At 36.5% G+C, this 12533-nt stretch overlaps 1 protein-coding gene across 1 annotated transcript in view; it reads right to left on the bottom strand.

Moving 5' to 3' along the window:
• Positions 1–227: 227 nt before the first annotated feature.
• ahcy (adenosylhomocysteinase) overlaps positions 228–12533 on the bottom strand; it is a 30384-nt gene continuing 18078 nt past the window's right edge. Inside the window, exons 6-10 of the mRNA XM_056460513.1 lie at positions 11075–11282; positions 10109–10196; positions 3503–3620; positions 1097–1291; positions 228–884 (exon numbers count right to left, since the gene is read on the bottom strand). Coding sequence (XP_056316488.1) covers positions 753–884; positions 1097–1291; positions 3503–3620; positions 10109–10196; positions 11075–11282 — 741 coding nt within the window. The 3' untranslated portion in view covers positions 228–752. The remainder of the gene's footprint in view (positions 885–1096; positions 1292–3502; positions 3621–10108; positions 10197–11074; positions 11283–12533) is intronic.

Below are 12533 nucleotides of genomic sequence, written 5' to 3'. Positions count from 1 at the left end.
ACTTTGGCTTAACGCAATAGTATAAATCAGTCCTTACACCCACGTGATTTAATTATGTTTGCCTTGTTTACTGTTGGTTGCTAGGTTCCAATACTACAGTCAGACACTTTAACAACTTGATGGAAACGCACCTAATTCGCATTCAGGATCTTCATTTTAATCTTCATTTCAAGTGGGAAACTGATGGAAACTGATGTGCTGAAATGGAAAAATGAAACAAAAGCATGTTACAGTCAAATACCACATTTATTTCATCAGGTCTTCATAAGTGGATGTAATAAAACAGGACAAGCTACCCAGACCCACTCAGACTCACAACCTGCTAACAGAGAAAAACCACACTTTCTTTATGTCCATTAACTTCTCATGGATTTACAAAAGATATGCAGGGCCAATGATCTGCATTTAGTTACCTGACAAACTGGAATCACTTCAGAATAAGACGTGGAAGAGCCGAAACAGTAATTAATTTACAGAGCGGGACTGAAATAACCGAGCAAATGGAAGAATTTTGTGTTTTAACATAACCGTTTTGTAAAACAGGGAATGCGAATGAGAGCATGTGCTCACAGATTAACACTGCTCTTGATATCAATGCAATAAAAGGCGTTGGTGAAGCTCGCAGGCACTCGATGACAGTGAGAGACACACGATTGAAGCAACACTAGAGCTGTACAAGTAACTGGCACGATAGCCCATGATGGTGCAGTCCGTCCTGATCCACAGCTGAAGCTGCCGTCACTCAAAGCTACTCAGTAGCGGTAGTGGTCCGGTTTGAAGGGACCTTCGGAGGGCAGACCCAAGTATTTGGCTTGCTTCTCTGTCAGTTTGGTCAGTTTGACGCCGAGCTTGTCCAAGTGTGCGGCAGCAACCTCCTCGTCCAGCTACATGTGCAGAAAGGACACCGTCAGAAGTATATATATATGGCTAGATGACAGATGACTAGGTGATGTTTGATACTTTTAGTGCACATATATAATTACAAACTCATGCAAGCTAATACAAATAATCTGTTATGGACTTCAGGATATTCATAGATAATAATAAACACTGACAGCATTTGTAAACAGTAAGAGTCTACATGAAGATAGCGCACCTTCTTTGGCAGAAAGTAAACCCCCAGTGGGTATTTGCTGGTGTTTTTCCACAGCTCGATCTGAGCAAGGACCTGGTTGGTGAAGGAGTTGCTCATCACGAAGCTGGGATGGCCCATGGCACAGCCAAGGTTCACCAGACGCCCCTCGGCCAAAACAATGATGTGACGGCCATTTTTCATGCGGTAACGGTCAACCTGTAAAGAAGAAGTCCCATTATGCTTCTTACACTTTTAAAATAGTGTGTAATGTTGTACAAAAAGAGGAAAGGTACAGCATCAGTCCAAAACAAGTTATTCTTTATACTCTATATAGCAAAGCACCGTTTCTGAACTTCCTCAAATTCAACTGTAGTCTTGAGTTTCTTGATCTTCACGGATCTAATATACTGATACACATGCAATTTCTTCTCATTGACATACACAGACTGATGACCAGGGCCAGACAGAATATGTGGACATTTTTACACTATTTCTGCACTGAATGTGCTAATTTACGGAGTATAGGAATCATTTTCGAAGTATCTGCTTTTTAAATCGTAACGTATTGGTGACGTATGAATTGAGAAAATATTCGTTTTGGACCACTATCACACATTAAAGTGAATTTGATATAAAATTATGGTGTACACAACAGTCTCTGGACTTGCTGCATCACAGACACCAATATTTTAACCATTTATAAAACATTAACCACTTTCTGGCCATCAGATATTTGGCATATTGCGATTGTGACTTTCGAAAGTATTACATCGCTTTGTAAATGTTTGTTATTACCAATTGAGGAGTCTCTCCATATGGTTTGATATGGCGCTTTTACCGAGAAGCCCCTTCGCGTGACGTCACACTTAACAAGAGGATATTAACTAAAAACTTTCACTTATTTAAGGTTTACAATGTAAATCCAATTAGATCCACTTGTTTGGTAAGCAAAGGAGGTCTCATATATAACGTACCTACTAAGACAGAAACTATTACTGTTTTGTAAATAAATCATGCACATTTGCACGTTGATCAATAATATTACTGAAATTAATATAAAAACTGAATAAAGTACATAAGTAAATAAACAGACTTAATAATGGGCTAAAATAATCTGTGGAAATCTGCGTCTACTGATGACCAATATTATGTGATGCTGTGTTTTTGCTAAAACGTGCCTATTTTAGTTTAATGGGATAGTTTACCCCAAAATTAAACCTCCCTCACTATGTCCTCATCCACAAGTGGTTTCAAACTTTCACAAGTTTCTTTTTTTTGTTGATCAGAAAAGTTGTGGATTTGAAAAGTGTTAGAAACCCTTACCAGTAAAAACATCCAATAGAAGTCAATGGTTGGAGGTTTTTCAAAATATATCCTCTCGAGTTTAACAGACGAAAGAAACTCAAGCAGGTTTTTGACAAGTGAATAGTGAGTAAATGACAATTGTCAGTTTTGGGGGAACTGTCCCATTAATTAATGGAGAACTTGATTTAATACTCACACAAAAGTTGTCTGAAAGCTGGCTAAAAACACTGTATCTGAGGAATAAATTGATGAGGCTTAACAATTCCTTACATTTATTCCTTGATTAATTCTAACAATCATAATCGGTATTGCTGGAGCAATTGTGGCACGAACTGTAAAGGCTCCGCCCTCTTTTGGAGAGGAGGTGGAGAGCAGCAGGACATTTGCATTTAAAGTGAGACAAATGAGAATTGTCGAGAAAACAGTAAAAGTTGTGAGCTCACGCAAAAAAAAAATCCAAAAACAAAAAGTAAACTGAAATACCCGGTTGATGGATTAGTTTAACCAATAAAGAAAAGTGCGAAATATTGGAGAAAAAAATAAAATAAACAAATAAATAAATAAACACAAATATTATTATAAAATAAACTAATAAATGAATAAACAAATAAATATTAATAATACACAAATAATATTAATATAATATAAACAATAAATAAACAAATTAATATTAATAAAAAACAAACAAACAAATATTAATATAAAAAACAAATATCAATAAAAATAAATAAACAAATAAATATTAACAAAACAAACAAATAGTAATATAAAATAATCACAAATAAATATTATTAAAAATGCAAATATGTTAATAAACAAATATTAATACAAACAAACTGATAAATATTAATAAAAAATATTAATAAAAATAAACAAACAAATAAACAAATAAATAATAACAATAAAAAAATATTACTATAAAATAAACAAACAAATAAATAAATATTAATAAAAAATAAACAAATAATCATAAAAATATTGACTGATTCTTGTTAAATGATTATAATCAATCAGGGAAAATATTTTTTTAATTTACAATTTTTATAATTGAATCTGGTCAAATTCCTAGTGAGTGAGTAAAATAAAACATGTATAATGGTTCCCCAGTCAGTGCAGTTGTACCTGAGGTTTGATGTTGATTTTCTTTGCTGCGTGTTCATTAAGCCACTTCATGTCGATCTCACAGTCAAAATGGCCAATGTTACAGACAATGGAGTCATCCTTCATTTGCTCAAAGTGTCTGTAAAACACACACACACACACACACACACACACACACACACACACACACACACACACACACACACACACACACACACACAATCTTTACTCTACCAGATAGATCAAACAAAACATAAGCTACATTTCAAGTCAAAGTACCATTTTCCAGCATCCTTCGGAACAAAAGTAAACCCAAAGCAAACCACATAGAAGAACACTAATCTAAAACGATGGTCACCCATATGGCACCAACATTAAAGGGGACCTATTAGATCTAATACGAATGTGAATTTTTCCCATCTGTTTACATTCACAGACATAATGACCATGTTTATGTGAACTTGTGTGATTTTGTGCAACTGACAGTTTAAGTGCAATAAGATGCTTAAGAGACACACGATGTACTCGCCTGTCTGTGCATGTGCTTCAGATGTGTGCTCTCAGAAAAGACACGCAGATAAAACTCATGATGAAGAACTGGAGCCCCGTTTCAAAAAGGAGGTTCAACCAACTCGGAGTTTAAACTTGAACTCGGAGTTAACTTAGTCTGACATTTGAAACTATTGAGAACAATTCAATCAACTCTGAGTTTAACCTTGTATAGCCTCAGACGTCACGCCGAGCACTCCTAGCGGACCTGTGGCTAAACGTCTGATGCATATGGCACACTTTTCTGGAAACACTTCGGCAGATCCTCAATGACCCTCTGATTAAATTAAATGCGCAATTTTTGTGAGTCAAGTGTGCAGCGACCTTAACCAGTCCACCTGTAAACAAGTCTGATTGGATAAAAAAAAAAAAGCTGTTATGTTTACCTCAATCGGTGTCTACATCTACATTTTAGGAACAACAAATAATATCTTGACTTCTAGTTGATCATTTGGTATCAGAAGTGGCTCATATGAAAAGGCAAAGGCCTCTAGATTACACTTATTTTACCATATTAAAAGATGATCATGCCTTGATTTTTAATTATTTAATTAGGACAGTAAGGTCTGACTTTGCTTAGACAAAAGTCTTGTCACTTAACAGTAATAATGTACAGAATAGAATATAAAGTCATGATGCAGTGGAAACAGAATTAATATTGTGTCTGACTCCCATGAGCTTGGACGACTGCATCCATACATCTCTGCAATGACTCAAATCACTTATTAATAAAGTCATCTGGAATGGCAAAGAAAGCGTTCTTGCAGGACTCCTAGAGTTCATTAAGATTCATCTTTAATGCCGCCTACATCCTAACCCAGACATGCTCAATAATGTTCATTGTCTGGTGACTGGGCTGGCCAATCCTGGAGCACCTTGACCTTCTTTGTCTTCAGGAACAGCAATCCTGCTGAAGAATTTGCCCTCTCCTGTGGTTTGTAATGTAATGGGCAGCACAAATGTCTTGACACCTCAGGCTGTTGATGTTGCCATCACAAGACTAAATCTTTTTGACAGAGCTACTGTACACTTGCATTTTGTAATTGACACACTGAATAATTTATTTTATTTTAAAATAAGTTGGCGGTTCATTCCATTGTGGCGACCCCTACTGAATAAAGGGAGTGAGCTGAAGGAAAAATTAATTAATAAATTTTTATTATCAAACTGGCAGATTTTATTTAAGCAAAATGCACTTAATTTAGATTCCCCCAGGATCTAAAATACCTATTAAAATACTTAAGAAATAGCATCTTAATTAAAAATATATTAGTACTTGAAATGCAATACTAGGTGACCAATGCATTTTTTAAGTGCACTTCAATTAATGAATTAAGCATTTAAACATTGCCTGTGCATTTAAAAGAGAGAGGAGACTGATAAAAACTCTGGGTTTACTGAAAAAACCCCGCTCCTGACCAGGTTAGGTTCATAGAGTAAGTTACCAATGTTGGTAACTGACTCAAAGTATAGCTTACCTCCCTTTAGGAAACAGACTTGATTTGCCCTGCTTTAAGTTTCACGTACTTTCTGGTCTAAAGTTCAAAGTTTCCTTCATTTCAGAGTTTCACTTATGGCCCATTGCCACAGAGTGGTTCGGTACGGTAAGCTTTTATGGCCATTTCCACTGTCAAAAGCTGCCAAAAAGCGAACTGTACCACTTTTTAGGTACTCTTTCAGAAGGATATCTAGCACAACAAAAGAGTACCAAAAAGGCGGAGCAAGACGTGCAGCTGAATGATATTGGTTTACAGTAAATCACTAGCTCGTGGACAAGCATTAAAATCAAAATAAAGGAAGCGCCATGTTTAAATACACATCTGAGAGATTACACGTAATAATATATACATATAATAAAGAGCCATGGACGACCCAAGTTTAGTTTAAACAAACTTGTCGTCATCTTGATGAACAGCCACAAAGCCAAGAAGAGCAGAATCTACCCTGTGCCCAGGCCGGTTGGATTTCTCGCTTGCGTTCGCCACGCATCTATATTTGAAACAACTAACATCTTGAGCTGATGATAATGATGATGATAGCGTGTGTGTGTGTGAATATTGAAGTGCTTCTAACATCGGATCCTGTCAGAAACGTGAGAGTGACGCGCGAAAAAAAAGGAGAAGCCGGAAAAACAAAAAGAGCAAATGATTCTTTCAGCAACTTAAAACATGAACAAACTGCCATGTTCAACTATTATTGTCACCTTTTGGACTATTATGAACTCTGAATGACGAAACTACTCTAACAGAGGTTACATGTACTGCTGAAGATTACAGATACAGATGAGAGTAGGGCTGCACGATTAATAAAAAAAAGATCACCATCTCGATTCGACCCTACACACAATCCTAATTCAGCTTTTTCTACGATTCAGCCAATTATTTTTTCAAGGTCAGGAGAGAAGAAAAGGCGGCCGCAGAAGTCTTCACAGCAACAATGACAACTTCAAATGGCATTTAAAGCATCACATACTGTATTTACAAGGTATAATTCACCCAAAATGTCATTTGTCTTCATGTAATGATGTATTCATGGTCGCGAAATCACACGTGAGCTGACGCACTGTTTACTGCAGAGAAAGCACGCGTGCATGCAAATGACGCCTACTTTAGTGAACAACTTGCATAGGTTGTGAATAACAGGTAATGAAGTTGTAAATAACGTTCAGTTTGTTGCACAGAGCGATCGTTTGAGGGCCGTGCGGGAGGTTTGATTTGCATGTATGTTTGTCTCAGTGACGGCAGCCATGAGCCGCACTTGGAAGTGAAAGTGAAACCTGTGTGCACATTTAAATGATCATTTTGCATTTTAGAGTTATGATTACGACAAGCATTTGATGTTTTTTCTTTCATAGCGAACACAAAGTCTTGTGCATGAAAATAAATGTTTACTGTGTCAGTATAACAACCCTAGCCTATATATAATTAAAATATAATGGTCTAATAATGTTGTCAATAACAGATGACAAGCACATGTCTTAAACATAATAAATCAACTTTATAATTATGAATAGTTATATTCTGATGTCATCATTTTACTGTGAATTACAAACAGGACATATTGAAAGTCTGTTCAAGCCCACAATAACACAAAATCGAGCATTTTAAGCAACAGTAGACCTACACAGGCCTAATATTATTGTTGTTTTACCATGCGTTTAAGAATGAACAATAATAATAGGCTAATCATATTAACCTTTATTTTACATTTACAGAATCGTGCGAAAAAAATCGTGATCTTGATTTTTAGCAAAAAAATAAATAAATAAAATCGTGATTCACATTTTTGCCAGAATCGTGCAGCCCTAGATGAGAGGTTTGCTCTGACTAGGCTGTATGTTGCCTACAAATGGCCACCTACAACCTGATCATGGTCATGTAGCTTGAGCTGAAACTTCACAGAGACATTCTGGGGACACCTGAGGCATGTATTACTTGTATGGCTTGTAAACACAAGCAACATAACAGACAGCCCCTTTATATAAATCAGCAACATTTAACCGCTAGCCATAATATCAAACCACACACTCTCTGCTCCCGCCATGAATGATGCATCAGATCATATGGATTTGAGGAAAAGGCGGCCAATTATGTTTCAAGGCAATCAGACTAAAATCAAAAAAGCAGGTTAAATATTTCACCTCCACCGTTTCTGGAGTGCATTTGCTTAAGCGCTGCCAGACAGACACTCGCAGATTGCCAGCTTTTAAACATGTCCCTGAAAACTTCCAGAGAATCTAAGACCCAGTTCTCACATCTGTGGATAATCCCAAACAGCAGCTGTGCTGGACGGGGCCCTGCGCGTACTCATCCCGACCATTCATCACAGAGGCCCACACCCCGTCAGAAGCAGCGGCCCGCTCACCTCCACATTTAGACATCAGATGAGTAGCGAGAGCGCATGAATCTCAGGCACGCACTGCATAATGTAGCAGGCCGGGGCCAGATCTCATGCTGAGCGCGTTTGATGGCGGGCCCGGGGGGTCCTTCACCGCACATGAATCTCCCGCCTGTTACACGTACAAGCTTCACTGCTCAAAGGATTCATGGTTGACAAACTTTGACGCTGCGCTGGATGACATCCTCATACGCAGCTGCCACACAGCCAGAGAATTCAATTCATAGCTTTAGAGAGAGATGGCCGACAGTCCTGGGATTGTGTGTTGTGGAGATTATCAAATGTAGTGTAAATGCATTGTCCAGAGTGGAAATAAATAAATGAAAGGTTTGTTTCTGCATACAATGGACTTTATTTTGCTGGAGTGTATAGCCGTTTTACTTCAGGGCACATTTATGCCGCTCTGTAGGCCTATTGGAGACATTCACAAACATTCCTAGCAAATCTAATAAATGTCAGAGACATACTCCTTACATAAACGCACTAAATCACACTGCAGCAGCGTTTATTTGAGAGCGCACAAGAAAATCTGTACTTGAGCAGCGCGCAAGACGTTTTGTGCACAAACAGAGGAAATTGGCACTCGAGCACAGAGATTCACATGCTCGTATTACAAGAATGCGATCTCGACTGTTAATACTGCGCTCACGACATTTGTCAATGAAATAACGCCTCAGGTAGTTAGTCGATCTGTGTAAAAGGCCCAACAGAGTCTGCTGCCACAGCTGGAAAAAATCCTAGAGGAAACACGGTCTACTTTACTGTAGCATACAATAAATGCATTAGTTGAAGATGAAATATCAATATCATACTACACACACACACACACAAGATATGATCAAATGTAACCTAAAGTGTAAATTATTATAAAAAAAATATTAGGATAATAATCATGCAATTATTTACAAGTAATTATTTTGCAAGTGAATCTTTCTATATTTCAACAGTAAATGTATAATTATTTTTATATTTAACAAATTATATATATATATATATATATATATATATATATATATATGCGCTCACGGGCCACTTTATTTATTAGGTACCTGTCCAACTGCTTGTTAATGCAAATTTCTAATCAGCCAATCACATGACAGCAACTCAATGCATTTAGGCATGTAGACATGGGCTGTGTCCGAAATCGGCAAACTTCCATAGTATATAGTATGCTAAAATCATTATGTGAGCTGAGTAGTATGTCTGAATTCATAGAATTTGAAAAATCAGTATGCGAGAAGTACCCAGATGACCTGCTACTACTTCTGGTGAGATTCTGAGGTGTGCATCGGATGGACACTATGCTACCCCATGATGCTCCGTGAAAGAAGTCATGAATGGGAGTTAAGCGACGCAACGCAGGTAAGTCACATGATCACGACAAAATGGCGGATGTAGTACATCAGAGTTCCATTCATACTACTCAGTCATACTATATAGAACATACTTTTTTAACAGCAGTGTAGTATGTTTAAATTCAAATGCAGTACCTACTGAGTAGTAGGCGGTTTCGGACGCAGCCATGGTCAAGACCAGTGGTCACCAAACTTGTTCCTGGAGGGCCGGTGTCCGAATACTATTTCACAATATCTCAGTTCTACTTTGTTGGAGCTCAATAAACACAGCCTCGGTGAGCACAAGAGACTCGTTTTTTTTGCCTGACCACAAACTTTTGAACAGAAGGGCAAATATTTGCAAGATATTCAATGAGAAGTAAAAACAAGAAATGTTTTAAATCATCCCAATCTGACCAAACATTATAAAAGGTTAAAGCAACATGTGCAGGCAAAACATCCACAATAAAAAAAACAATTTCTGCAATGCTGAGACAAATGAAGTCTGAATCATTGCCTTTTAGTAGGTGAAATAAATATGTTGACGCTGTTAAAAGCAATAAATTTGAGTGGGTAATAACCTGTTATATTATAAACTAGTTTTGATTTATTGCTTTCCTGTTTAAATAATGATTTCAACACTGGGCAAAAGGCTGCAGAAATTGCTTCAAGAGTTGTTCTTTATACACGCTTCATCTGATCCGTCTTTAAACGACGAGTATCATTACGAAACCGCAATTGAAATCGGAAATGGAGTTTTCTCACGATTCTTCCAGTCCTCAAGGAGAAGCACATAGAGCACAACACATCTGTTCACTGGTGTATGTTTGATTAATGCTGCACAAACCTGCCAAGCAGAATGTCCTCGCAGCCAGTGGTCGTCACAAAGATGTTTCCTTCTTTACAGGCCTCGTCCATGGTGGTCACTTCATAGCCTGAGTAAGCAGAGCCAGTGAAAATATGGGAAAACGCATCAGTATTCTGAAAACTAGCCTATAGAAACACTTTAAAAGCTCCTAAGAAAATACTGTGCATGACGAGTCCTTTGACTCCTATGTGGGAGATGATGGCGAATTACTGAAGTCCAGAGAAAACAGCAACAAGTACAACAGCTAATATTGGCTTTTTGGTAACCAAACTGAGAGAATCATTTAACAAGAGACCTGCATTATTAAAGCTATTATGTAATCTTACATTTTTAAAAAAGCGATCTATAATAGATAATATTTCTAACATGTACTATATAAAAAGGCTATCAAATATATGTAAAAAGTAATTAAATATTTAATTATAAATATACTGAATAACTGCTGATGTATAACATATTACAAATTATAACTGAATATTCCAAATATTTATTAAATGCATTTAATACTAACGGATATCTATCTATCTATCTATGTATAAAAATAATATGTATTAAAAAAAATAAATAAATAACATACATATATATATATACATATATATATATATATATATATATATATATATATATATTTTATATATATTATATAAATAAAAACACACACACACACGCATATACACAGTATTAAACAAATTTTATAAATATAAAATGAATATATATATATAAAAATGCATAAACATAAATATTTATTAACACTATGAACTTGTATAAAACATTTTATGAATTTAGATATGTAGTTAAAAACCTATAAATTATTTGAAACTATGTATGATGCAAAATCTTTGTTATCTATCTATCTAAATACACACAATCATAAATTACAAAATACTTTTTTTCCATTATAATATTGATTATAAAATATACAGAAATAAAAATCTGACAGCTGACCCTCCATAGCAGCCTGCAGAGCGTTGATGGGATCAATCTCAGTGACGATGACTCGAGCGCCGAAGCCTCTAAGCGCCTGAACGCAGCCTTTTCCAACGTCTCCGTATCCCGCCACTACTGCCACCTTCCCGGCGATCATCACGTCTGTGGCCCTCTTGATCCCGTCAATCAGAGACTCACGGCAGCCGTAAAGGTTATCAAACTTACTCTGAATAATTCACAAATAAATAAAAAAACACCCTGATATTTAGAAGGTGCTGCATGTAAGTTTTTGTTTCTTCTAAAGCAATAAAAACATCATATGTTTGCAGATATTTAAGAAGTGAACATGCTTGTTTATCTGAAAAACAATGCTAAACTCAGTTTTTTCTCATTTGAAAAAGTGTGTTCAGAGTGTCCGTCTTTGTTTTGGTCGGTTTTCTTTTTTTACCCAATTAATATTTTGGCACCCTGGGCTGCCATGATGGAGAAAATGGTGCATTTCAGACATGAATGCAAAGCGAAGCTAAAAGTGCTCCCACCAGACCCAAAGATCAACTGAATGAATTCAAAAATAGTAAAACTCAACTGTTTAAATATAGAGGGATGTAAAATGAGTATATTTCCCAAAAAAGGTTTCCCATAAAACAACCAGTGACCAAAAAAATTACAATAAAAAAATGATTAAATTTTCTTGTCATCAAAATTTCGTTTTTCTGTTGAACAATGAAAATATTTTGAAGAATGTTAGTAACCAATAACCATTGAGGTCAATTGTAGGAAAAACTACATATACTATGGAATTCAATGGCTACCAGGTAAAGTCTTGTCGTTGAACCCAGTTGAAAGAGCTACAAATATTAACTTGATCTCTAGTTGATCATTTGAAAAAGTGGCAGAAGCTAAACTCCATCCCAATCAATACAAATACTGCAGAAGATCTATTGGAACCCTTATGGACCCAAGATTGGTAAAGGAAAAAGGTTTGGGATTACATTCAATATGGGGGCATGCCAGAGATCTGCAGAGTGGATGGCAACATCAACAGCCTGAGGTATAAAGACATTTGTGCTGCCCATTACATTACAAACCACAGGAGAGGGCAAATTCATCAGCAGGATAGCGCTCCTTCTCATACTTCAGCCTCCACATCTAAGTTCCTGAAAGTAAAGAAGGTCAAGGTGCTCCAGGATTGGCCAGCCCAGTCACATTATTACAACATTGAGTATGTCTGGGGTAAGATGAAGGAGGAGGCATTGAAGATGAATTCAATGAATCTTGATGAACTCGCACTTCTGATACCAAATGATCAACTAGAAGTCCAGTTATTATTCGTTGTTCCTAAAACTTGGATAGGCGACAAGTCTTTTGTCAGGTGTATTTTCTTTAGTGCTCAACAGAGAAAAAACTAATCAAAATCAAACAAGTAACAAGTTTGCCTGTGCTTTTTTTTGTAGAATATCTGGTGTTTTTTACATGT

This window comes from Danio aesculapii, chromosome 6 (assembly GCF_903798145.1).
Source record: "Danio aesculapii chromosome 6, fDanAes4.1, whole genome shotgun sequence".
Lineage (NCBI taxonomy): Eukaryota > Metazoa > Chordata > Actinopteri > Cypriniformes > Danionidae > Danio > Danio aesculapii.
The sequence above is the reverse complement of the archived record's forward strand: the minus strand, read 5'-3'. Positions and strand labels throughout refer to the sequence as shown.